Source organism: Gallus gallus, chromosome 1 (assembly GCF_016699485.2).
Source record: "Gallus gallus isolate bGalGal1 chromosome 1, bGalGal1.mat.broiler.GRCg7b, whole genome shotgun sequence".
Classification (NCBI taxonomy): Eukaryota; Metazoa; Chordata; class Aves; order Galliformes; family Phasianidae; genus Gallus; species Gallus gallus.
This window is the reverse complement of record NC_052532.1, coordinates 133,078,845-133,106,709: the sequence shown is the minus strand read 5'-3', so window position 1 is coordinate 133,106,709 and position 27,865 is coordinate 133,078,845. Positions and strand designations below refer to the sequence as shown.

General features: G+C 44.8%; 1 protein-coding gene across 6 annotated transcripts in view; it reads left to right on the top strand.

The window, feature by feature from the left end:
• The first annotated feature begins 7,912 nt into the window (after nucleotides 1-7,912).
• The window catches only part of AFF3 (AF4/FMR2 family member 3), a 331,214-nt gene continuing 311,261 nt past the window's right edge, over nucleotides 7,913-27,865 (top strand). For all 6 annotated transcript variants that reach the window (XM_015277796.4, XM_015277795.4, XM_015277794.4 and 3 more), the window contains exon 1: nucleotides 7,913-8,264. In XM_015277796.4, the coding sequence (XP_015133282.1) occupies nucleotides 8,212-8,264 (53 nt within the window). In that variant the 5' untranslated portion in view covers nucleotides 7,913-8,211. The remainder of the gene's footprint in view (nucleotides 8,265-27,865) is intronic.

Genomic DNA, 27,865 nt, shown 5'->3' with positions numbered 1-27,865 from the left:
ATGTATGTCCGGTCCCTGGAGGTGTTCAAAGCCAGGTGAACGGGACTTTGGGCAACCTGATTTAATGGGAGGTATCTCTGCCATGGCAGGGAGTTGGAACTAGATGGTCTTTAAAGTCCCTTCCAACTCAAGCAAGGAAAAATAAGTTGTACTCAGAAGCCACCACATTGGTTCCAATAGGGTTAAAATGTACCTACCAGGGTGCCTTTGGAAGGTGTGGATTTTTTTAAATATTAATTGGATAAAAAAGTGGATGAGTGTAAGACACGAATTTCTCTTTTATTCTAAGGAAGTATTCATTTAATGGTTAAACTTGAAAAGAAGCTACAAGAAGCAGCCCGAATTACAGATTAAATGAGTTTAAAATTCCAGTTGCTTATAGCTTAAAAGAAAAAAAAAAAAAGTGTCTGAAACCAAATGGGCTCTGTGGGGTGGTTCATGGGCAAAGTGTAAGATGACACATAATGAAATAAAGTAATTATATTTGCAAACCTGTTCAAAAGCCTGGTACAGACTGTAACGATCAGGCAGGAGCGGTCTCTCATTTCTCTTGGTGTTCTTTTGCAGAATTATGTGACCCAAGAAAGAAAACATTAAGATGTTCTGATTTCACCCTATAGGACAGAGAAATACGCTTTGGATAATGCTTACCATAATTCTATCTACTTGGCTCAGACAGTTATATTTTTATGAATCTTACGTTACTTTCTGTCACCCTCTAGGCAACAATATAGAGTTATTGCAGTATAAAGGAAAATGCTTCCTGTTGAGCTTATACTTGAACAAGTCTTAACCAAGTGGAAGCTCTTAATAAAAGGGTAAATATACCAAGGAATAAACAGGTACAGTGAATAAAAGGAGAGACTGGATTTATTGATGCTCAGGTTCACGGCACGGACCAGCAAAGGGTAGAAAACTCCAAGGTAAAGCTGACAGGCTGATCTCCATCAGAACTCTGAGGGAGTTGGAGTTTGGCTAAGTGAATTTAGTGCTCATTAAGGGATTTGCGGTGTCAGCATTACCCAGCCAAGTCCTCTCTCGCCCTCGCATTGCTAACAGCACAGCACAGCAAGATTAATTCCTCGTCCGTCCTCTTCTTGGCCTCTCCAATGAAATTATCACCCAGGGACCCCATTGCTCGGCACTGCCCGCTGTTACCCGCTCACCAGTAACTCACCTGAGACCATCTGCTCCTTCAGTACAGCACATGGATCGCAGTGCCCAACTGGGCTTCAAACACCCGTTTAACTCCGTGGGTTTTGCTCCGTGATGACTTATTTGTATGTCGTTAGTAGTGGCATAATACACAGAGCCCTTACTGGCCAGCCCATGTGCAAGCATCACTTCTTCATTTGGTGTGTGCCCAGAGGATGGTGTCCCTCTGCCCCTTCCAATAACAGCTACAGGTAGGCACCCCTCATCCTACGACTTGCTTGTGCCAGCTCATGGTGGCAGAGACCTCTGTCCCCACCATTAAGAGCTGCAGGGCTGCTCAGAGCCTGAGCTGAAGGGAAAATCCTGCCCGGTGCTCTGGCTGCTTTCTTTGGGTCAGACAACGCTTGGCTTTTCTCTGAAATGCCCACACAAATCGTTTCCTTCGGCTTTACACCTCTCTTCCATCGTTTCTTTCACTTTGTTCTCCATCTGGTTACTTTGACTGAAGGTTCATTTTGCACAGCACAGGAAGCAGAGACCTGCAAATACTAAAAAATATCAGTGCTTAGGCTTTCAAATTAGTTACACGGAGAACGGATATATTTGCACAGAAACCACAGGCGAGTTTAAGAAAAAATGAACGTACTCTGCCGGGTTGGTATCTTTCCCTCTCAGCTGAAAGCCAGCTAGATATACTTCTCATTCTACTGGAAACTATTCATAATGAGTATACATGTATATTGCAATCCTTCTTTCCCTATGGCCCCATGTGGCTTTTTAAGCCCAGATATTAAGCCTTCCTCAGCATTACCTTATCCTTTCGTCCAGACATCATTCAAAGGTGCAGTTGACTTTCTAAATTACATCATATGTAAGTAGATTTTTTTTTCCCTTTTCTGCAGATATAGTTTAATTTCCTCTTCCAATTTGCATGGGTGCACACTCATAAATTTTAAATATATTTAACCTCTTTTCAAAAGATCCTTTGAATTTCTCTAAGGTCTGTGCCCTCTAAGTTGGATACACAATCTTTTGTACATGAAACCCCACCAAGAGGTCCAGAAATGCTGCATTAAACACCTTCCTGCCTTTCCAGAAGGCTCTCTCTTTCCCTCATGAAACAAAACATTCCCCCATGTGACATTCCCATTACCTCAGAAATTGAGAGGTGTTTTGTTTGCAGTGACTTTGCTGAATGCGCAGTTCCTTGAGCACCACCACTGCAAGGGAAAGTCAGTGGGGCTGACCTGGGTCAAACAGCAACATTGCCAACCAGGGTCCTCTCTGTGGGCCTGACCAGAACCCACTGGTAGAGCCCCAAGGAAGACAGAGAAACCATTTCAATATGGCAGTGATGGGTTGACCCATGATGACTCCTGAGGCATGAAGAACTCATGAAAAGGTCCCACCCTACATTTTTCCTTGATTGTATTTCTCCCTCTGAAGACCTGCTTTGCCATCCAGGTGGCAACCCCACCATCACCTCTTTCTTGCTCCTCACTGTCAGATTTCCCTTTCAGAGAGTATCCCATTTGGGAAGCCCAGGTCTACACCTGCTTTCCAGCCATTGAGGGTGGGCAATTTCAACAGTAAACCCTTACTAAAGACACGGGAGAGGAGGAGAAGGACCCTCAGCAGGATGCGTCTCCCAAGCACACATTTGGAGAAGAGCAGCTGTCAGGGAATCGTACTAAATCCTGCCCATGTCTGCAAGCACCAGCCCAAGCCTGGTTTGAATGGATAGACTGGGAGAGCTATTTTGCACACTGGATGCAATCACGACAATGCGAAGGGTGGCAATGGGAATGGCATGGTGGCTGTACTTCTGTCCCCGGTCTGAACCCCACAGCATATCCTGGCTGCTGGTACCAATTACTGAAACCCTTGGAGAGCATAAAAAAGCCCTGAGGTTATTCACTGAGGGCCACCTGCCTCTCCTTCTTATTTTGGTTTGTGAAGCACTCAAAAACATGTATTTCACTGTGTTCTTTCCCAGATGTGCCAGTGCTGGCTGTGTTAGGGACTCTGCCATCCTTGTCCCATGCCCTCAGCCAGCATGGCAGCAGGGGCACTGTGGAGCTCTGCTTTGCTCCCCTGTGCCCCCACCCCATGCCTGACCCCGGGGCGGCCCCCCACGCCCTGCATACCTGCTGGTCTCACTTGCTGCCAGCCCCGTGGGTCGTGCCCCTGTCACCCAGAGAGCCCCATCCAGTAAAAGGGCTTTGTTCTTCCCTTAGCCCAGGGAAAGCCCAGGCGTAGCGTTGGGTTCAGTCCTTTTGTTGGCAGGTTAAAAACTTGACCTTCCCCTCCCCTGAGCCCCGGATGGCCCTTATAGCACTTCTGTCCCGCAGTTAAATATTCTTTTTAAATCTTTCTCAGCCTACAGGAGGACTTTCATAACATAAATGGGTCTCCGAACCTTTTGTGTGGAGGAAAAAGAAAAAGAAAAAAAAAAAAAAGGACAGGAAAGAGAGAAACGAGAGAAAAGAAATGCGTGTCTCTAATTGGCATAATTCCTTCAGCCCCGGCTCATAATTTAAGACGGATCAATTCTCTGGCTGACATGATAGATGTCGTCATCAGTAGATGGGAGCGGAGATCTCTGTTCCTCCGGCCGGGGGCACAGCCGCAGACACGCCTGGTGGGGGTCCTGCACGTGAGCCAAAGCAGGATGTGGCCAGCAGACAGGGGTCTGACTGAGGCTTCCAGCCAGGCAACTTATTAAAATAATAAATATTTTCATTATCCACCGAATCCATTATCGTTCTCTGTTTTAGCAACTGTTAACTAATAATTCGGATTAATTACCAAGCTAAATCATTAAAAATTAAACCCGTATATTTTGCTTCTTTAAAAGAGCGATAGTTTGCAACCATTTGTGTATTGTGCATGTTAAGTGGGAGGGCGATGAAATATGTTGTGTTAGCTTAGCTCTGACAGCATCTGTATCCATGCCATATTACGCTCCGGTCTTATCAAATCTCAGAAGCCACGGTGTATAAATAGGTTGTGATGATATTTGCAGGAGAGAAATCATTCACAATAATTTTGGCATCTTCTGTAGTGACTAGCAAAGAACCACCCAGTGAACACAGCAGATAATAGCACAGTGAGGGGCATGTAAGAGCACAGGATTGAGGAGCACTTAACGACAAGTCAGAGGTAGGGTTCGGCATACGCTGGTTATTAGATATGAACACAACTTTCATCCTAAGGAATTTCAATGCAGATTGTGAGTCGAAGCTCTGCTCAGAGGTCGTTTTGCTCTCTGCTGAAGCCACAGTTGCTGGATTCGTGATGGAACTCAGCAGTTCCGTAATGAAATATCATCAAGTTGAAGACATAGAGATGCGGGAGGGAAGTAGCGCTGTTCAGTGAGCAAAATTATTTATGAATGTGCATTTTATTATGGTTGGAGAACTAAACTATGGGCTGCGTGGCTGATCCGACAGCGAGGTTCAGGAGGAGTCTGTGAAACTGGATGGGCAGTGGTATATGGCCCACTGGATTGGATAATCCAGTAGCTCTGACTTGCTGTAAACTCTACCTGGCTGTGAGAAAAAAAAAGCACGTTTAAAACTCCACTGTATTTAAGCCTCTAAGTATCTAATTAAAGCAGAGTGTTGTACTGAAATTTAAATGGCAACCCTTCTGTTATAAAAGGCAGTCAGTGGACTTCTTTAGAGCCCACTGGACAAGCAGGACACATCCTAAAGCTCCAAGGGACCGATTCTGCAACACCCACTCTGCTTTAGGAGCTCTTGTCCCCACTGAGCCTCACTCAGCACAGTGATGAGCTGCAGGAGCAAGGCTAAGTAATGCTTCCTGGCTTTTCATCCCTCAGGGGTTGGGACTGGATAGGTTTCAAGGTCCCTTCCATCCCAAGCCATTCTGTGATTCCATGACGCTGAAGAATTTCCTACGCCGGTCATCGTAAATACACATAAATCATTCTGTATCTTACGGTACCTCCAGAACTCCTTTACTGGTCTGTGATAGCATTCAGCCGAGGTCTTGAGCGTTCCCTGGGAATTCATTTCTCACTGGGTAAATATTATAAAGGCAGGTTATGCTGAAGAGATACTATGGGGATATTTTTCACATAGGATGTGAAAAATGTAGTATTTCTCACCTCCCCCTTATTTTATGTTGCATTACAATTATCTCTGCTCTTCCTCAGGCAGTTGCTATGCCACACTCAAGACAGAGCGTCTGAGAAGAGGGAAATGTCAACTTTTAAGATGATGTTCAGCTTTCTTGTAACATGCATTCTTTATGTAATGGGTTTGAATTACATATTGTTCTCAGGCCTTCAGCTCTTCATAGAAAGTCAGCTTGACTGGGCACAGTTGCTTGCTTTTTCTTAATGAAGAGTTGTTAACAGAGGAAAGAGCACAACGAGGGGCCAAGTAATGTCTACATGATTCATTAAAAATATATGCACAATGAGCAGGGTTAGATAGCACATAGCTTATTTTTATTTATACAGCACCATGCATTCCTGAGGAAGCAGGCCTCGCTCCCTGCATGAGCTGAATATCACACTGCCAAGTCCCACAGCAAGGGATGATGGTTTCAGACTAAAAGAGAGGAGGTCTGGGTTAGATGTTAGGAAGAAATCCTTTACTCAGAGGGTGGTTATGCAGTGGCACAGGCTGCCCCAAGAACTGTGGGTGCCCCATCCCTGGAGGTGCTCAAGACTGGATTGGATGGTCCCTTCCAACCCAACCCAACCCAACCCAACCCAACCCAATCAGCACTGGGCAGCTAAACAGCGATCTTCGGAGGATATTAATTTCAGTGCAGTTAGTGTTGATGTACTGTGTTCTGTCTGAGAAGAGAATCATGGCCATGATGGGAAAGAAAAGAACACAACGATAACGATATACATGCAAGAAATGCAAAAAAAAAAAAAAAAATCGTATGTATTAAAACATATTAAAAACATAAAGCATGCTGCCTATGTTGCTATCGTTATGTATTGCTATCTGAAATTTAACTCACTCAGTGCTGCTGATGCTGTTTGTCTCCTTTTCGCGTTGATCTTGGTTTGGAAGATGAATTTAGCCCACAGAATGTCCCTCCCAAGTCTCTGCTGGGTCTGTAAACTGCCACTTGTTGGTGCTGCGCATCACAGAAGGACCCAGGGGCAGCTCCACCACTGATGCAGAAGGGTCTCCCTGTTATTTAGTTCACAATGGCAGCCCAAACCTCCCCCCCTTCAATTCCCCTTTAAGGGTGATTTCAGCTCTGCCACAAATCACTACGCACTCTAGGGCTCTGTGGAAGGATCAGGCTCATGCTGCAACATTGGCTACAAAACATCACTTAGAATGTAGAGTGTTGCAGGGTGGGATATGGTTAAGGTAAGGGTCAGTAGGTCGCCCTCGCTCCTTCCCACAGAAGCGTGTAGGTCGCTCCAAAAGTAGTGCCTCTTATTTATTTCCGTGGAAACAAAGAGCACAACAGCACTGTTTGGTAGAACGAATTCTCAGCTACAAAACATTATTTTTTTCAACATAGACACCACCATTAGCCATGCATTTTCACCAGCGACGAACAAGGGCCTGCATGCCACACCCGTAACAGTCTGCACCACTGGAGGTGACCCACTGTTTCGTAGCTGCTACAAGAGCGTTGTTGCTAGGAAAATGTTGCCCACGCAGTTCAACTTTGCACTGTTTGGTTTCAATACATGTTCAGAATTGATGAATGTCAGTGGGTCCCATTGTTTTCTGCATGGAGGAATTCAGTGACACACCTTTGCTCCATCCCTACTTCCACGTCCGACACCATTGTGTCAGACCGCCCCTCTGCTGCCATCTGTCGCTCGGCAACAACACGCAATGGGATGTTGGCGGGAAGGTTCAACCTCTACTGCCATCCCACCAACATCTGCCTGTGCCACCGCGGGCCGAAAGAATCGAACAGGAGGCATTACTTTCGGAGCAGCCCTTTTAATTTTTGCACGGGGAATTTCGTCCCGCTCCGCAGGCTCGGCGCTCAGCCCCGCTAAGCCTTCCCTCAGCCGACAGCAAAGGCCGTTTCCAGGTGGCCCTATCGACGCTGCCCCGCTTTTCCCCCTTCCCACCCCCGCTGCCCGGCGGCTGCCCCGATGCCGCAGCCCTCCCCGTGCCGCGTGCCAGGCGCGGGGCCGGGCAGTGCCGGCGGTAGGAGGCAGCAGCGCCCTGGCTGTGCGAAGGCACCGAGGCAGCTCCGGAGCGGCGCAGGGTTCTGAGGGCTCTCCGAGAGCCGTGCCGGTTTCGAGCCTTTCCCTCGGAGCGCGTCTGCACATTGTTTCTGCCTTCTGCGATGACACGGCACTTCTCCGGCAACCAAAAAACCCGATGATGCGGGAAGCGTTCGAAACGCATCGCCCCCTCCACCGGCACCTCTATTCCCAGCCACCCACGGCCGCGTTTAAAGGACCCGCGCACACCGCGGGTCTCGACCCACCGCGCACATTTGCGCGGACTTCACGTAGGCGCATCCCGTAAGTGCTGCGGTTCGCACAGGTGCAGCCCACCGCACAGCACGAGGGCACGCGTGAGAACCCCAAAAACCCGACCCTGCCCCGGGTGCAAGTTGTCACCAAGTGCAGAGCCTGGGCCCGCCCCCCCGCGCCGGGCGGGCGCTGCGCGGACTCTGCGCGGGCGCAGCGTGCGCGGGGCGGGCGCCGCCTCGGCCGCGCTCTCGGCGCGCAGAAGGGAGGGAGGGAGGAAGGGAGGGAGGGAGGAGGCGCGGGGGGGAGCGGAGCGGGGCGGGAGCGGAGCACGGCGGCCGAGCCGAGCCGAGCCGCGCCGCGCCGCTTCTAAACGAGCGGTGCCACGATCTTCTTTCTTTCTTTCTTTCTTTCTTTCTTTCTTTCTTTTTTTTTTTTTAAATAATATTATATTATTATTATTATTATTTAATTTGTTCCTTTCTGTTTGGAAAGCGGGGGCAGGTGGAGAGAAGGGGGGTGTCCCCGCCCGCCGTGCAGTCGGGATGCGTCCCGGACGCCGGGCGGCTGCGGCGCAGCGGCGCTGAGCTGAGCTGAGCTGAGCTGAGCTCACCATGGACAGCTTCGACTTAGCTCTGCTCCAGGAGTGGGACCTGGACTCGCTGTGGTGAGCGGCGGGCACGGGCTGGGGGGACGTGGGATGGGCGGGGGGGGGATGGAACCGGAGCGAGGGGTGCGCGCTCACCGGAGGTGTGCAGCCATCGGGGGCTGCGATCATTTCGGGGCGGCGGTGCGTTTAGCGGGAGGGCAGCGATAAACGTGGGGTGCAGAACCGGTGGGGTGCAGCGTCTCGAGGGGGGGGGCGGGCATCACCGAAGGGGCTTCAGCAGGAGGGGGTCCAGCACCCCGGGGGACCCCTGCCGCTCGCAGCCCTCCAGGAGGATGCCCCCTCCCCAGCGGCTGCACCCCCAAATCATTCCCTGTGCAACGGACACCCCCGTCCGTCCCGCACGCCCCTTTCCTCCCACCTTGGCCGCCCTCGGTGCCCCGCTCCCTGCCGCCCTGGCCCCCCGCACCGCATGCCCTTGACCTCTCCCGCGCCCCCCCGGCTGCGGGGAGGGGGGAGCCCGTTTCCAGAAATGTCATTAGCGGCGGAGGTGGGAAGCTCTGCCCCCCCTTCCCAACCCCCCCTCCCCCCCTCCCGCACCTCCCGGAGCCGCTGCCGAGTGCCGGCGGGGTGCGCGCTGCGAGGGAGTCGGGGGGGGTGACGGGGGGGGGGGGGGGGCGGGAGGGGGGTGCGGAGTTCTGCCCCAAATCACAGCCGCGCGTTTCTCTTATTCGTGTTGTGATGTATTGCCACGCGTTGCGGGATGTGCGTGTGTCGGCGGGCGCGATGTCCCCCGCGGGCAGGTGGCACAGACCCCAGCGTGGAGCTGCTCCCTGCCACAGCCCTCGGGAGGGGGAGAGCCGCCGGGGCTGCGTAACGCCGCTGCGCGCTGATAGCGGGCGGCCCATAAAACTTTATATTGCGGTGGGAACTTGAAAAGAGCGCCTATCATGCAAAATTAGTTACTGCCCCATAAAAGTTTTTAATTACAGCCTTTCTGCCTGCGACACGAGTTAAGGTTATGTCCTCGTTTCAGTTATAAATACCAATGTTCGGTTTATACCCAACGCACAGCGTTTAGCTCGGGTCTGATTTTGAGCTTTCGGTCCATACACACAGTTTAACAATTAAGTTATGTGGGGTTTCTGCTAAACAAGAGCAGGGGAAATAATACCTTGATGCCTTCAAATGCTATCCCCTTTCTCGTCGAATGAAGACGAACTCTGGAGCAATTTGCTTTTTCCCAGCCGAAGCATGATGATGTTCATCCTCCCATTCCCCGAGCTAGCTGTCGAAGTGAGTACTGAATTTGAAAAGCCAGCAGTGTGACTCTGGAGAGCCAGGGCTTTGGGTCTGCTCCTCTATGACCCTTTGAGCGTGTTTTTTGGCTGTTGTGGGGCCGCTCGGAAGTGACCATGGTAGGCACAAAGCTCAGGTGTGAGCCCAAAGTGACATCAACCATCTCCCAGCTAAGTGACAGGCTTAGAAATGTCGGTATTGGTGTTAGGAGTGATCCTGTGCCTTCATAGATTTTTTTTTTGTCTGTTTGTTTTCCCTCTGTTGTTGCTGTTCAGAAGCTGGGTTCAGCAGAAGGGCTTCAGATCGCAGTTAAAAGCCTCTGCGTAGCAGCAGGCCCACGCTCCTTCCTGAGCTCTCACCCCTGTAACGGGGGGTGGGCCCCCAGATACTGAGCAAGGAGGTCAGGGGCTTCGACGCAGGGTTTGTAGGCTTGTGCTCCGTGGCCTTGGGTTGGAACATCGGAGATCACAGGCAGGGAGGCTCAGCCACGAAGCGGTTGTTTTGGCGCACGTTTCCGAACAGCCACTTTGAAAGTGGCACCAATTGCATTGCAAGAGAAACCAACAAAAGGCAGTGAAAACTTAGAGAGACGGTGTCAAGGAGCAGCCGCACCTGAGTGGGTGCCGTGTGACCAAAAAGGAAAACAAAATATAGCACACAGATAACAAGCAAGTGCTCCGCGGCAAAGAGCGGCACTTAAGAGACTTAATTTTCTCTGCAGCAAGAACGAATGTTGTCCTTTATTCTTCGGAATGTAGCTATAATGACAATTTGTGCTCTTAACTGATGACTGAAAATCCGCTTTTTGCAGTATTTGGTGAACATTTTGCTTAAGTGTGCAGTAATTAAATATTAACGCCGTCTTCTCAAGTGTTTTTTATTATTATTATTATTATTATTTGGTGTGTTCCTGGAGTATCGAAAGGGTGTGGGAAGGGTTTTCCAGATGAACAGAAGCACACTGATCAATTCTCATTGATTGTTACTTTTATGCTGTTAATGAATTTGCTCTCCAATTAATCCGTGCTATGTCTTCTGCTCTGCCGTAACATCGAAAATGTAATAATGTGTTGTGTCAGGGCTGTAAGACGGCGTTTAACCAGTGAAGTGAAATGGGAGAACGCTGTAAGCTCTTCTCTACTAAGGAGCGCTTTTCCTGGGTTTTATTGGTGCCATTAACACTTCTGCTTCCCAGAAAACTACAGTAATTCAAATAGTGATGGATGAGTACCATCTCAAATGGAAGATTCATCAGAATACACAGATCTGTGGCATAAACAAAACCCATTTCCATGTGGGAAGCTCTTTCCAGGACATTTTGAGATGGTCAGCCCAACACCACTCGGGGCCTCATGACCTCTGAGTAACGTGTCTGTCCCAAACACATAGCCCCACCTCCTGTTTGTCTCTTTGTATTTGTATGCAGTATGTGTAGTCTTGAGGATGGGTACTGTCCAGTATCATCATTGAGTATTTGTTTACACCAGACGAGGGATGGAAAATCTCCATTAGCAGTTAGAACTTATTGCATGTGCTGGAAAGCAGCTAAAGAGGGGACCAAAGGACACAAAGGGGGAGTGGTTCTGTACTGTAGGCATTCGCACTGTTATTTGCTTTATTTAACAACCCTACACCAAAATTCAGCCAGGCCCTTAGCTGTGTGCTTGGGCTTAGTGCACGGCCAGCCCTGGTGAAGGCCCATGGGTGATGTGTCTCCTTCCTCAATGCCTGTGTAAGGCAGATGCGTAAGATGAAGTTTTTTCCCGTTCATGAAAAACAATTTGCAGATTTATTTAATTCCTTACTGTGTCGTGGCAAACTAGAAGGTAATTTTGAGTGTGATATGTTTGTTAGCCATTCCCAAAACAGTGTTTAGGTAAAACAAGCCACATACGTAATCAGTGCATTTGGCACTGGTAGTTCTAGATATTCTGAGCTAGGATCAGCTCTGTAGATGTTGGACAGTTGTGTAAAAAAAAAGTATAGCTGTAGAGCTTCCAAGCTGCAATCAATATCAAATGCCACAGCGTAAGGTGGCCCGGTGTGTCGTACAGACCACGTATTGAGTTACCAGCTCATTTGCTATCTTTGGGTCTGTTCCTGCTCCATTTGAAGTCAATGAGAGTTTTGTTTGGAAGTTGCTATTAACAAAAAGTGGCCAGACATCCAGCGGTCTTATAAATGAACCTTTTGTAACTTCTTGATCCCAGGTTGTCTAGCTTTTAGTTGCTACGTTTCGTATTTGTCTAAAGCAAGACTTCTATTTCATGTTGTGCGGTGTCTGACGGAGACAGTTTTTGAAAGCGAATTCTACAAGTGCTTCTTCAGCCAAAGCAGAATATCCAGATGTTTGTTTTTGGATCACAGTAAGCAGTGATTTCTTTTTGGGGTGAGGGTGTCACTCAAGCCATTGTCACAGTTGGGTAAGAGGTCAGGCCAGGCCACCCCTGTGCAGACAGCACACAGCCATGATACCTCCCTCTCAGAAAAGAAATAGTTATGTACCTGCTTTTATGTCCCATCTCTTTTACAGCTCTATTCTAGCCTATGTCTTGGACTTTGTCCCTTCTTCCTTTTACCTCTTGGCCCCTTTCTACCTGTAACCCTGAAATCTCATTTGTCTCCTTACTGTCGCTGTCTCTGTGGTGCTTTCTGTTCAGCTCTCCTCCCAGGGTCAACTGGTGGTTACCACCTTCTCCTCACCGAGATCCCAGCTAAAAATTTGCTCTTCCTGTGATGATTGTACATCGTGAGCAAACAATAACAAGCGTAATAACTATCGGCTGTTCCCTTCTCTTGTTTTCACAGCGTGTTCTTTACTCCTGATGCCTGTTTTTTAGGCTGTAAACCCTTCGGGTCAGGAATTGCTTTTATTGTTTGAGGGTTTTTTTTCGGTACAGCACTGAATAAATTGTATGTGCTAAACATAATAAGTATAAATAATAACAGCAAGCTTTTTCGTGGCCATAATACTTTATAAGCATCGGCTGAATAATACTATTTAAAAAATACGCCTGTAGGACCGTGTGAGCTCTCAGTTGCTGGATGTGATGTACCACATCCTCATCTGATTTAAGCCTGCAGAGCTCCACTGAGTCCAGAGGCTTTGATGTTTTGTATCAGATGAGGATCTGGCTTATCATCTCTGATTTACAGTGTGCTCAGTCACCTTGTTTTAGGATTATTATTTTTTTTAATATCTTTTTTTTTTCTTCTGATCAATGAAATGTGGATACATCAGTGCGACAGTGAAACTGCTTTTTGAGCGAACACTCAAGTCCACAGGTGCCCGTGTTTGAAGCATGGAGCTAACAGCTTCTTGGTCTTTCCCGATGGACTTGCAGATTTGTGTTTGAATGTGTTTTCCATGAAAAGCTGAGGCAGAAACCTCCTGAGATTATTGGAAGACAATTCCAGAGAAGATGTGAAGTGCGTGCAGCATTTAGAATCACAGAATCGTTATAGTTGGAATGACCACTTAGATCACCCAGTCCAACCACCAACCCATCACCACCGCCACATTTCACATTCTGTGTGAAAATTCTGAGGAAAATACCAGGTTTATTAAAACTAGCAGAGGAGATATACGAGCTATGAAGGGAAAGAAAAAAAAAGACACAGAAGTAATACAGGTTATGGGCACATCTTTCCTGTCATCCATATATTAGGAGCAACATCATACTTATCTCTGCAACGCCATCATTAAAAAGCAACTGCTTAATTGCAAGGTTTTTAACCTCGTGTAACGAATTAATCCATTTCCTAGTCATATTTATGACTATGAAACAACAAAGCGTGGATAAAAAGAATTCCAGCAATTATTCACAACATATGTTCAGAGATATCTGAAAGTCTGGTTGTAACTTTATTAACAATAGCAGTAATAAAGGAAAATCAATAGAAATGAAGAAAAAATTACATTAACTACAGCTAGAAAACAGGGAGGTTAAATTCTGTGTGAGATGGTACATATCTCACCTAACAGTGAACGAATCATAACTTGGAAGTGACATCCTCACAAAATGAGATATCAAAAAAATTGTAATTTCCATGAGCCCCAGAGACAATGCCTTTGTGCATGGGCTGGTTAGCTGTAAGGCTAATTCCAGCTGAAAACTACAAGTTGCTTTGTGAAAAACTGAAAGTAGAAGCAGGGAAAGCTGTCAGCTTCCTTTGTTTGGAACAAGACCATCCCTGCGGCAGCCCTGCCCTGCTCGTTTGTGGGAATTGCCGTGGCCCAGGGCTGGCTTCATGGCTGCCGTCTGCTGAGAGGCCCACACGGGCCTACCCCAGCCTTGCTGACTTTACTGCTGTGCCACCTTCCTGCCCAGGTGTCCCTGCTGGGAATCCAACCCAAAGGGACCGTGGGGCCAAGAGTCAACTCCCACTTTGCTGTGTGTTTGGGGTGGTTTATCTGATGGTCATCTTGCACTGGCTTTCAAAACTTTCCTTTTTTCTAGTGGAAGGTACACGCTTATTCAGAAAGCGAATGCTCTGCAAATACCTTTGGGTGGCTGAAAAGCACTGTTCTATTAAACATCTGAAAAAGGGGAGCAAATCAGCCATATATGGAAGAGTGTTTGCCAACATTACCAGTGGGGCCACTAACTGATCTTCTGTCTGCTAAAATCAATGTTAGGACACTGATTGCGCTTGCTGCTGCTGCCTAAGGTCTCAAGAGAGCAAAAATGGATGCTTATAGTTGAATACTCAGGTAATAACCTATATAATTTCCGAATAATTTGTGGGTAGCAACAAATTCATACTTAGGAGAAAGAGTGAATGAAGTGTAACAGCAGTTAAATGAATACAATGGCAACTATTAACATTCTGTGCTAAACATTTGCTATGTCTTTGCAGAGGTAAAAATGCATGGGAGAGCTACTTGTGTTCCTCTCTTACAGCTTGGTATCTCAGCTTTCCCAGTACCTTAAACAAACAAAAAGTATGTGTCAGTGACTTAAGTTGACTGCATTTTATTCTCTTAGGAAGATGTTAACCTGCACGCACGTACCGAGTACCAGGATATGGTGTATCTTGGGAAATGTGACAGTTGGAATGCAATTTAAACTGATCCTCAGAGATCCTTTACGTTCGTTTTTTTCCTTAAATAAATTAGTTCCAATGCAGCAGCGGTGGTCTCAGCAGTCAGGAAACACTTAAAATTGTGCAGGAGGGACCAGAAATCTCTGCTAAGAAGCTTTTTGTTGCTGTGCTTTGTTTCTCAATAAAGATGACCCACAACTGCAAGTATTTAAAACTGAAAACAAGAGGGTTGTATTTGACAAAGGCACACAACTTCTTAATGTAACCCAGGCTTTCTGTGTGGTTGTTTTCACATCTTTGGGACCAAAGAAAGAGTCCTTTGTGGCTCAGCCTCATTTGACTGAATGGCAAGACTGGACAAATAGAGGACGAAGGCAGTATCTTCTTACACAGCGTATGTTTTGATTGCTTTGAGGAGTGATCAATTCTTACTGCATGTATGGCAGATGAGTGGGTCAGGAGGGAGAAACACTGGTGAAGTATGCATTTGTAGGGATCTGATTTAGAAGTCTTATCAGCCATGCTCTCTCCCACCATCCATTTCCCTAGTTTTCTAGACTTGTCTTCTTTGCTTTGATCTCTGTGAAGGCTTTGGAGAGCCTGTTCTGAGGCATGGGCATTGGCGGGTATCCTAGACCTCCTCAGCGTGGGTTTGAATTCTGCTCCGACGTTGCTGCATGGTGCCTACCTGCTAGCAGTGCACCAAGAGAAGGTAGATTCTTTCTTTGTCATCAACCACTTCTGACTGACCACAAGGGTTCGGCTCTCTGGTCTGTGGATTATAGAAGGGAGCGACGTAATTTTAATGTATCTGTGCTCTGTCTTAGAACAGCAAGTGCAGTAGATGGTTGAAGCTCAATCCAGAACAAATGAATGAATTCCGTTGTCAGAGATTCTTTAGAGAAGACAATGCTGTTGGTATGCATCCAATAGAAGAAACATTTTTACATTTTTTTGTTTCTGAAGCAGTCAGCAAGGGAACCTGTCATGTCATCAACTGTTTTTAAAGGACAAAGTAACAATAAAAGCTAAGTGTGCTTTTTTTTTCATTTTTGTTTGGCAAGGAGAGTATAACATTTTCTCCAGGATGATGACCTTGAGTTAGCTAAATGTCACCGGTTTAAAGAGTAAATTAATGTTACAATGTGCTTTGTTTGTGGTTAGGCTTGAAGGCTGTCAGGAATTTCTTAGTACAAAAGGAGATTGTGTGCTATTCCATTAATTTAGGCTCCCTGCAAGAAAGCCACCACGATCCCAACTGATCCGAATTAGTATTACCACATTGCCTTGCATGTTTGGATATAGCAATGTGGTTGCAGCTAGCTTATAGTTCTCTACCCCTTTTCACTGTGTAGATCACTTCAAAAGGATCACAGGAGTTTACGTTTTTACTTGATCATTTCTGATTATGAAAATCTGTTCCAGTATCATAGCGTTGGAAGGAAGAGTGTACGTATTTCCAATATGTGCACATTAATGTATTTCTGCCTATTTACTACAGTTGATTCTGCAACATCTGATGTCGAATGGCAATGAGATAGCCCCATGAAAGGAAAGAATAGATAAATGCAGTTTCCGCAGACGTGCATTGGCTTTTGTAGATCCAAGCAAGGTGTCTTTTACAGCACTCTTCAAGAACCTCCTCGCCTGGGTGCATGGCTGTGTGAACATGATTACATATTATGTGGTAGAAATGCAACCTTTTTTTGTTGTTGTTGTTGTTCTTAGAAGTAGCAGTATCTTGAACTAATTACAGCTGATATAAAGCACATTTAAGGAAACCCATTAGAGGAGAATTAGAACTAGAGCAGATTAGCTAGTCTTTAATGGCCTTGACTGTAGATCTTTTGATGCCTTAGTAGCTTTTCTAACACTCATTGCTCATCTGTCTTGACTAAATGACTGAGGAGCTTCTTTCAACTCACAGTCTGGTTGTAATGTGAAAAAAATTGCTGTTTTCAGCTGAAAAAATGATTATCTGGGAAGGTAAACTATACCAAGTCCTGTGCTACATTTGTTGTTGAGATTTAAGGCATTATTTTACTGCTCAATGTGACTGTATAATAGAAAGAGCAATCTCTAATATGCTTCCTCATAGCTATTAATTATTTACCTTCTTGAAATACAGATCATAGACAATTCTACATGACTTCCCTTCTTACAGACTTTCTTGTCTCTGCCTTTATTTTTGTATGCTTTGCCAATGCCTGTAAATTCATTTTCACTGAAAGGGGAAATCAGTAATTTAGACTATCGCAGCTGTTTCATAATTAATTAATTTCAATTTAAAACAACCAAGTAATGCCCATCCATTGTTCCGTGTGCTTTTCTGAAGCAGTAAGGTTCACAGTATCAACATAAGTTCCAGATGGAGGTGCATACTTCATAATCAGAGAAAAAGAAACCTTTTCAAAAACCTGAAAAGTCCTGCCCTGATCAAAACAAAATATTACGCTTAAGCACATTTTTCAAGTTTTGAGCTTCTATTTTAAGAATTACTGAGCAGTACCAATCTGACATGTTATGTTGGATCTTAACTTATACATGGAACTATAAGAGGGAGAGAAAGGGTGATGCATGAGTTTATTCATTTGTTTCCTCAAATACTTCTGGCATCTGTTAAAATGTAACACAGCTTAGCACATTTTTCCATTTTGGCACCTTGTTTTCTATGAAAAAGAGAAATATTTGCAATGATAAATCATCTCTCTGCTAATAATCAATAAATAACATGTTCTCCTGAGGGGGAATAAAAAAAAGTATGGTAAAACGAAATGAAAAATGTTGAGCAGAAGGAGAGATGATCAAAATGAAACTGTGAAATTCCGTACATTCCTGTGCCTTAATAAACATTAGGGTTTGCAGAGGAACTTTTAATATGGCAGTTTGCAATAGGAATAAAAAGTCTTTTTTGAACACGAAAGACACTAAGGTAGGAGATTTCTATTATGTAAATGTTACTGTTATTGGCGATAGCCCATTATAAAGAAACACTTTATATTCCAAAAAGCATTTACAAATAATGGGATAGATGCTGCAATTTGTAGTCCTGGCTTGGACAACTTTCTCTTTGAAGTCAATGGAAGTTTTGCCTGAATAAAGGTGGAAGGAATTAGCCCATTCATTATTATCTGAATTACATCAAGAGCTGACTGCTAAACAATAAAATCATGATTCATAACATAACGGCTTCACTTAATTCTTTTGTAGTCTTAATATATCTCATTATATGGTACTTCTGTTCTTTCGTCTCTGTGCAGTATTCAAATTAATAACAACCACCTTTACATAACTGATGGTTAGAAATGTTTTGCTGCCTTAGCAAGATCAAAGGATTTTATATACCCTTTTTGGATAGATACCAAGAATAGGGTGATCAATCTCTTCTGTAACCATTAAGCACAGTATAAATATCTCAGGGTACCCAATTAGACACAAGTGGTTTGCCAGATGCTGAGAGCATCACCAGTTGTCAAGAGCTTCTCAAGACTGTGGGGCAGCCCAGAATTTATGAGGGATTAGCGGTGGTCTGAGTTGTCACTGTGCTGATTTGTGCTCTTTCAGCTGTGCCCTGCTGTAAGCTGCCTGTATGATGTGTGGAGATAAGGTTCAAGCGGCAGATAGCTCACTCTCTTCCAGGCACCTCTGGGCAGGAAGAGGCAGGAATGGATGCTGGTGCTCCGAATCTTCTCCTCCCAGTGACCTGGGAGAAGTGGGGGTTAGGCTATGAGAGACAGCCGGATTGGAAGCGGGGAGGGGAGGGCATAAGAGAAGACCGAAGAGAACTGCTCAAGAATAGTGACCACCAAAAAGGCTTTAAACCAAAGTTGGAATTAACCCCTCACCAGGAAGCCATCTTTAGCCCTAGGGCTTTAAGAATTCTTTTTATCTGGAGATGTAATTGAAACAAGATGTGTAACAGCTGCAAGATGTCAGGTTTGTCAAAGGAACTAGAAAAATGAGTTCTCTGACACACTCACAGCAAAGTAACCTATCGCTAAAAAAAAAAAGATAAGAAAAAAAAAGATATAAATTATCACTTGGGTTGAAGAGGAGAAAAGGAAAATAGTAACATAATAAAAGTTGTGGTTAATAGTGGAGCATGGATAATTTGAAATTAAACTGCACTGAAGGTTTCTAGAAGAAAAAACAAGCAGCTTAAATCTTCACTCCAACAGAAACAGTACTGAAACTGCTCACGCCCCTGTTGAAACCATATTTCATTGAGGAAATATGAAATGGTTGGTGCTCTGCACTAAACCCAGGAGAGGGTGGTAACTGATATTTTACCCTTCTGCCCATTGCTGTTGTTACTGCATCACCATTGCGACCCTGCACATAGCAGGGGGGTTGAAGCTAGGCAATCATTACTGTTCTTTTCACCCCAGGCCATTCTATGATTTCCTGTGCTTGGTGCTGTGCAGAGCAAAAAGCTGGTCGTGGGGACCAAAAACACTGCAGACAAATTGGAAGACAAAAGACCAAAATGAATATAGGCAAAACTGGTCAGGAAGGAAAGATGGAGAGTGTTATAATCAGCCAAACAAACAGTGGTCACAGCAAGCCACCAGCCTGACAGTGCTGCCAGATGTTGGAGTGTGGGCATGATGGGAAGAAACAGGACTTTCTCAGCAACAACCTCAAAGGGAACAACGATGTGATTTTGTGTATGTTTACAAGGGTTTCTCCCAAGCACGAGTGATACCATAAGGATAGCCTGAAGGTATTAGCTGGGAACTTGGAGAGTGAATTGCTTGAATGGGCCAACTGTAGAATAGGGCCAGCCTTTCTGTAATGGCTTTTTGTAAAAATGTTTCATAATTGTAGGTCCCTGGTCATGAGGTTGTGTGGGAGCTGGTGAAGAGCTGTAAAGAAAAAGGGGTATAGTCAGAACATTCTGCCTAGGAAATGCTGTTTGCTGCAGCATTCCAGCTAGAGCTGGTCCTCTGATATGAAGTCTAAGTGTGCAAGTTGACATACATGTAGCAGCAGCAAAATGGTCCTTAGTAAAGCTCTCATTAGATGGGTTTGGTAAGTGACAGTTAGTTTCTCTTTGTAGTTTAGGGCTACAGTGACCCAAACAGGTAAAAGTTACAGATTCATAGAATGATTTGAGTTGGAAGGGACCTTAAGGATTATCTAGTTCCAACCTCCCTGTCATGGTTTCTTTGGGATTTCCTGGTGTATTGTATATCTCAGTGCCGTGGAGTTATCTGTGGGAAGGTTGGAATCATAGAATCATAGAATGGCCTGGGTTGAAAAGGGCCACAATGGTGACCTAGTTTCAACCCCCCTGCTATGTGCGGGGTTGCCAACCACCAGACCAGGGTGCCCAGAGCCACATCCAGCCTGGCTTTGAATGCCTCCAGGGATGGGGCATCCACAGCCTCCTTGGGCAACCTGTTCCAGTGCGTCACCACCCTGCGTGTGAAAAACTTCTTCATAATATCCAACCTAAACCTCCTCTGTCCCAGCTTAAAACCATTCCCCCTTGTCCTGTCTCTGTCCAACCTCATAAACAGCCGTTGGAGCCTGAGGTCATATGAGATCAAAGGCAGTGAGCCATCCCTTACTCTACCAAATGACATATATAATTGTCGCCTCTGTATACATGATGCTGCAACCTGCAAAATATCCTAGAACAGCCTCTGTGGACTGATGGGGAAGGTAACTCCTTAGGGCTGAGCTTACTGAAACGGTGATAACTACTGGGTATTATTCAGGGCATCATCAGAATACGCGTGGCACCAGTGGGAACTAATTAAACATACTTCTTGCAGTAGTGCTATGGAGTACCACTGCAGTACTGCTGCTTCAGATCAGAGTCCTATAGCCGCACCTGGATAGCACTACAGTGCACACAAATTCCCAGTTTTAGAAATGAATTGGAAACACACCTCTCATAAATTCTTGAATGTTCAAAAAAAAAAAAAAAAAAAGGAAATCTGATTTCTGAGCAAATATGTAACTCAGGTGCTCTCTTTTCCTCAACTCATATTCAAATGCAAAACCAGCTAATAAAATTTCAGTGCTGCTTTTACTGTAATTTGGTTGGCGGAAGAAAAGTCATCTGTTAAAGCTCAAGTCATTGTAACTCATTAGGTGCTAATGGATCTGCACCGTGGAATAGGAACGGGCTAGCTCTATTGAAATGCTGCTGGTTCACCTTTATGTTCTCACAGTTACCTCCTGAGGATTGAAAGTACAAACAAGTTTTCTCACAATACGCTGTAGGAGTATGCTAAAGTAGCTGCATTTGCCTTATCCCAGAAGTCTTTGTCTGCACTCACTCAGAGAAGTACAGAACCAAAGTGAATCCAGAAGTTTGAGTATGGATCCTGTACTTCCTCCTCAGAAGTCTCAGGAGAAAAGTGTGTGTGCTCACAGATGTCCCGTGTATGTGCAGTAAATCCAACAAGTTCTGAATGTGCCGGCCTTGCTGCATCTGGTAATAAACCATGGTAATAAATCAGGTGATCTGCACGTGCATAATAAATCTGATGCACCTGAATACAGGCATGCAGGATGGACACGCTGTGCAAAGACTGGCTGGTTTCCAGGTCTTTTGGATGTCAGGCTTCCGCTGTGACGGGCTTGCCTGGGAGTCCCGGCAGAATTGCTGACTTCTGCTCTTCGTGTCAGAATTTCCAGGCCACGTCCTGGAGGAGTGGCACATGTGGGAGACTAAAACCATGAGCACTGTTTTGCACTGTGCCCATACTCATTCAAACCAGGCTACCATCCTGAATATAAACAACTGCGCACCCATAAAGGTGCTCTTCCTGACAGTGTAGGCAGTTTTGCAAATTATACCTCAAAATCCTTCAAGTTTAAATCCAATTCTCCGTCTGATTTCTTTGCATGAAAGTTTTGTGGGTGTCAGGTGAATGCTCTTATCACCTCAGAGCACTGGCATCCTGAGTACCTTCCCTGACTGCATCGCTTTGTTTTTCAGGAGAGCTTTAGCTTAAGAGCTGTGAATGTGTGAGGACCATCCCAAGGGTGGTGGTGGTCAAGGCCTCCCTAGGAGGTCAGGGATCGCAGCCTGGTAGGACCACAGTGTGATTACGTATTCTTCTCCCACGTCTGAGGATGTTCAAAAGTGGAGATACTATAGAGGACCAAGGGTTTCTCTCTGCCCTGGAGGTCAACTGGCCTGAAATGAATTATCTTCACATGGTGGAAAACAGGGTGGCCACATGCAGTTTGCCTATTGGAAATGCTTCCTTGCCAGTTGGCTCAAGGAAATGCTAAGCAGAGGCACAGAGTGGGAAAGAGCTATCTGACATGCTGTTCTGGGCCATGTGCTTATGATTAAATAGTATGGGCATCAGAGCTCAGCCCAAGTCCAGATTGGTAGCATGTGAGCAGCCTCAGTTTTCTGACACAGAATGTTGAAATGGAAGGTGATGTAGCAGTGTTTTTGCAGATGCTTTCCTCTCCTCTTCTGATTTGTTTACGCTCCAAGCTCTGAGGGCTCCGGTGGGTGCAGGGACTGAACAGAGTGTTGCAGGTTAACAGTGAATGACTTTTCCCAAGTCTTTGTTTTGCAAAAACTGGGATTGTTTCATTTCCACTTAGTATTTTCAAGTTTGGCAGTTCAGCCAACCACTCTCCCCAGTGCCGGCTTGAGGTTTTCCAGAAATGCATACGTGGGACTGAGGGACACGGTTAGTGGGCATGGTGGGGATGAGCTGATGATTGGACTAGACAACCTTAGTGGTCTTTTCCAACCTCAGTGATTCTATGATTCTGTAATTCTATGTGTGAGTTATTTTATCAGGATTCATGGGGCCCGGAGTCAGGTTGGTTCTTGCAGATTTAAACGTTTTCCTAGGTAAATTATTTTTGAGCAGTGGGAGAATTATTTGTTGCCCTAGCCATGCTACTGCTGAAAAGTTAGGAAAATATCAAAAAGAGTGCAGAGTTATCCAAGAATGATTAAAGTGAGACCTCCCCTTTCTGTTCTGTTTCTTCTGTTTCCTTCTGTTCCTATCCTCAGAGTTCTCTTCTGTTAATGGAAGCTTTTTGTTTTTATTTATTTATTTATTTTTAATCTGAATGAGAGCAGGAATGAGCCCCACTGAGAAACAGCAGCAGAAGGATTGCAACTCTGCCCAGATAAGTGCTTGGTTTACCCCCACCTCTGCATTCATTTGAGAGGAAAAGGGCCTCACACCTGCAAGATGGGGCGACTGATTTTACAAAAATGAAAACATTTCTGTTTTTGCTTTCTCTGACAAATAAGCCGCCTTTACCATCATGATATCAGCTGCATAGAAATGAAACCAGAGACTACGTTGGACTGTAAATCTCTACATTTGTGTGTAAATAAGGAGTACACACAGAGCAAAGATGCTAGTGTGATTTCAATATACCAGAAAGCCTGTAAGATATTACTATACCCTACTGAGTTATAGTCACATTTCTCCCCGGGACTTTCTCTCAGTGGTTTTCTGTGCCAATTCAGGACATTGCCTTTAAGCTAATTAGCAATTCTGAGCAAAGTTGGAGGGAATTCATGTTTTCCTTCAGCTGGGCGACATGCTTATCAAGTCAGCTACCTCCAGTCTGATGCAGCAGGCTGCCAACAGGCTTGTCATAATCTATGAAAAGAGTTTGTGGTGGAGATGGAAAGTATAATGAAAACCACATCCACCAATTAAACACCTACATGTCCGTTTGAAGTCCAAACAATGGATGACTTTCCTTTTGCAAAAGAGATTTCTCAAATCAAAGCAACTCGTAGAAGCAATATAAATTAGGAAGGGAGCTTTAAGTAGATCTTTAAGGAATGTTTGGCACGATGAAATAGTGAGGCATGATGCATTCATGAATATGATCTGCTTGAAAATATTCAGCTCTCAGCAATCAAGCAAAAGTAAAGCAACCATGTATGGGACATGATCTGGTCATGTCTTCAGTAGATATGTTATCAGCTTTTTTTCCAATAGGCAAAGAGCACTCTTGATGCTTTCCTTAGTGCGTGATACAAGGTTTGAATACCAGAAAATTAGCATTGGTCAAATTTTTAAATTGAACAAAAACTGACCTTAATAATCTTAATAATGGAGAAATATAGAAGAGGATCTTCAAAAAACACAATGAACTCGTCAAGCTGAAATCAGATGATGAGGTAGAGCCAGGAAATGACACATTCAGCAGAACTGCGGATAGAACCGTAGCAACAGGAGCTTTGGGAGCCGTTTTCTCTGAAGAAAATCACTGGTATCAAAACATTTCATTCCAAGGACACAGAAGAACAGAACAGACACTTCAGAGAAAGGGTGTCAAAATTAATTTTACATAATTTTACTGTCAACACTCAATTACTAGACAGTTGATACAGACCAGATGCAGTGAAAGATATTGCAAAAATACACAGCGTGATGATAAAAACAAATGGTATTATTATTAACACTGGGGTTGTATTTATCTCAAGTGATGCTCTGAGATTTTTTGGCACCACGTTCACCGAGCATCGCGTCAGTAGGTCTGTAAAGAGTTTGGCTGTGTTCATAGGGAACAACGCCTGAGTCCACCAGCTTTGTCCCATATTTTTGTCAGGAGGCAAGACACTGTATTTTGTGCTCTATGCTCAGCATCACGTGAATACAGCCATGCTTCTACTAGACCTAAGCCCACAGTGCTGTACGTGAAGCCTCCCTTCAGTCTCAGCCCCATTGGGCTGTGCCTGCATGCGCAAAGCTCCCCAGAAGGATGTGTGGGCCAGGGGAACCTTTCCAGCAGGCATGTGCTCTGTGTGTTTGATGCTGCCAGTGTATCAAATGAGTACTTCTTTGAGAAACTGCTGTATGCATTTCCAACCTTTTTCTTGCCAGCTGGGACACCTGACAGGCTGACAAGGAAACGGTTTGAACCAGGCTTCTCTCTGAGACTTCATTTTCTAAGGATGATAGAGAGTCAGTAGATCATTCATTGTAAAGTACTTCAGACAGTAAGGCATCTAAACCTGAAGTCTGCGATCTGAGATGTGTGGCTGCTGAGAAAGGCTGGCAGTTAAGGCAGGAGGCACAGTGTTATTGCTTATGAGGAGCACACATTAAGGGAGCACAGAGGAATCTTAGGTCTGAAGGCTACAGAAAAAACAAGCAGCTCTGGGAGGTCAAAGTGCAGCACATAATCCACAAAGGATGACTGTTAGCAGCTTGGAGACATACCTAGGTTGGAAGCTGAGTGGGTTACTAACATACTAGCTACCTACCTGAACCACTAAAAATCACTTTGATTATACCTGTCATTTAATATGCCTAACGATCACAACATCAGCCAAAAACAACTCTCAGTTGTTTGGAGACCAGAGTTTGATTTTATTTGCATAACGAAGTACTGCAGGTTTATGCCAGGAGGTTAATTTAGCTGGTCATGTACCACCAAAGCAGATCCTTACTTCAGCTTTTACAGCTTGTAAGGATGGTATAACATAATGGTTTATGTGCACAGTGTGGGCAGAATTAACTTGCTGAAATCATAGAATCATAGACCTGTATGAGTTGGAAGGAACCTTAAAAGGTCATCTAGCCCAACTACCCTGCAATGAACAGGGACACCTATAGCTGGATCAGGTTGCTCAGAGCCCCATCCAGCCTGACCTTGGATGTCTCCAGGGATGGAGCATCCACCACTTCTCTGGGCAACCTGTTCCAGTGCTTCACTACTCTTACTACAAAGAACCAACTTCTTTATATCCAATCTAAATCTCCCCTCTTCCAGTCTGAAACCCTTTTCCCTTGTTCTATCAGAACAGACCCTGCTAAAGAGTCCGTCCCCTTCTTTCTCATAGCTTCTCTTATAAATCTCCAGTGCAGAAACCCTACACAACCCAACTAGGTACCAAGTTGCCATTGTTTCCTGGGAGAAATGCACTTATCTCGAGTTTCCTCCCATTGTCTAACTGAAATGCCCAGGAGTGTGCACAACTCAAGTTATGACTACTGCTTTCATGTCAGAGTCTAATTACAGCAAAAACGAAGTTCTCTTTGACTCCTTCCTTTGGCAGGCACAGGGTCTGTCTCCCATGAGGATTGAGAACCTCGTTTTTGGGTGCTGGCTTCTCTCCATCTTCAGAGTGGGATTTTTGGCAGCCAGTGCAGCACTGTGAATTACATTCTGGGAATTGGGTGCGTAGCTCTGCCCCAAGCTGTGTAGCTCATCCCAGTACTGAAGTCTTTTAGAAGAAGTTTTAGATCTTAATGTCATTATATTTATTAAGTTTAATGTTTCCCCACCAGATTAATTGAAGCCAGCTGCTTCTCTCTAGTGAGGACTGGCAAATGTTTTTTTTTTAGAGGAGACAAGAATGTTTGTCTCATCTTTTGGATTTTCAGAGAAGGAATGTTTGCCCAGAAAATGTACCCAGTTTCGTTGTTAATGCTGAGATGTTATAAAAAGAGAAGATAATTCTCACCTAATCTAATCTATTTAGAGTATTTCAAGAGAGCCCATTACCGGTGTCTGAGTGACAAATGAAGGTCTGGATTGCACCTGCTAGGTATGTGTCTGGGGAAAAGGCATGTGCAGCTCATAAGGGTAAAGGCATGCGTGTCCTCACGCTCTCATGCAGGAGCTATCCCCTCTACAGATTTTTCTAGTGAGACATATAATAATTCCCAGCAGACAACAGGTCAGATTTCTAAAAGAATATCAATAGCTATAGGCTTGCCTATATGTGAGCAGGCAAAATACATGAGGATGTAAACTGAGTAGCCTGCTGTACGGTCTGCAGGGTGCTGGCATTGGTATGTGGAAAATTGCATACATATGTGCCATTATTTAACTGAATTTACTTATATAGACGTAAAATATAGCTAACATAATGCCCATACCAAATTATAGGCATTTCTTGTGAGAATGAGAAGTGTCACTATACAGCAGTCAAAATTAGTGGCTCCTATCCAGATTTTGAAGACGATAGCCTTTATCTCTAATTGGCAACTCCTGTCATCCTCCTCAACCTGGTGCAGACATGAGCATGATGCACAGATTTCAGCGTTAGCAATAGCAGATGATTTCTTTCTAGAAAGAAGATGGGGACAAACAATCATCCTGTTCTGTTCCTTTCAGAAAGAACATCTCTCTCTGTTCCTGCTTCAGTTGCTTGTTCCTTAGGGCCAGTCACACCAAACAGCATTTAGCAAACAATTTGAGATTTCACACCTAAGGCTTCATCATCTCGCCTATAACCACCTCTGGACCATAGCAGGGAAGTCTCTGGCTTGTCGGCTTCCTGCCCCCCCTCCCAGCCTTTTACATGAGCTCCACTGACAAGAAAAGTCTAAGACCAAGCCTAGGAGGGTGTTGTGCCATAGGGGAAAGGAAGATGCAGTGTACAGTATTCCCTGGATACCACCAATATCCTGTATTTTCTCATCAGTGAGAGGGAGGAAGGGAGATAGACAGCAGCAAAGCTTCCTCATTCACCCTTGTGCTGTTGGGGGGTTTCTTAGGGCAGGAAGACTTTTTTGTCGGTCAAGACTTGTCTCTGGATGCACACAGCAGAATAGAGAATCTGGCTGTTAGCATGTATCCTCCCTAGCTCCCAGCTTGCATTCACGGATGCCGGTTATTTCTGGAACCGGGTAGAGTGCAACATGTATACATTAGTAAAATCAAGTCCTTATGCTGTTCAGGAAAAATTGGCTCTGAGCTGTATAGCTAAAAAAGCTATCTGTCTGAGCTACTTAGAATACTGCACAGTTTTTGCCAGCTGAATAAAACCGATAGAATTTCTATGAACAGAAAGCTTTTGACAACAGTCTTTGAATTATGAGTGGCAAGAACCATTCTCTTCATTTTTAACTTCTAACCTGCCCTCATTTGAGGATAAGAGGTTAGTATCTTATTGACTCGGCTTTAAATTGCATTTCATTGTATTAAAGAGTATCTGCCATTTTTATTTTTTTTTTTCCTGTGGAGCTATATATACTGTAATGGATGAAATATTTGACTTGCACACAGCTCTAAGTCTAGACTTTGGAAAACATTCAGCTACAAAGCTAAAATGATGTTTAGTGAAAACATCCCAGAAAATTATGATTTTACAATTACCTTATTGGTAGTTCGATTTTAATGTAGTTTTGCTGATAGCTACCTTTGTACTTAAGGATTGTAAATTAATTAGACATACTGTTTCATCTACTCAGGAGGCAGGAGAAGAGCTGAGCTAATAGCTATGGGAGTGCTACACCAATTTGAGACTGAGGCTAAAATGACATGATAGAGGGAGAGGTTAGTCCTCTTCCAAGGTTGTCACTCCTGGTCACATTTTAATGTGAATTTATTGAACTGAAAGAGGT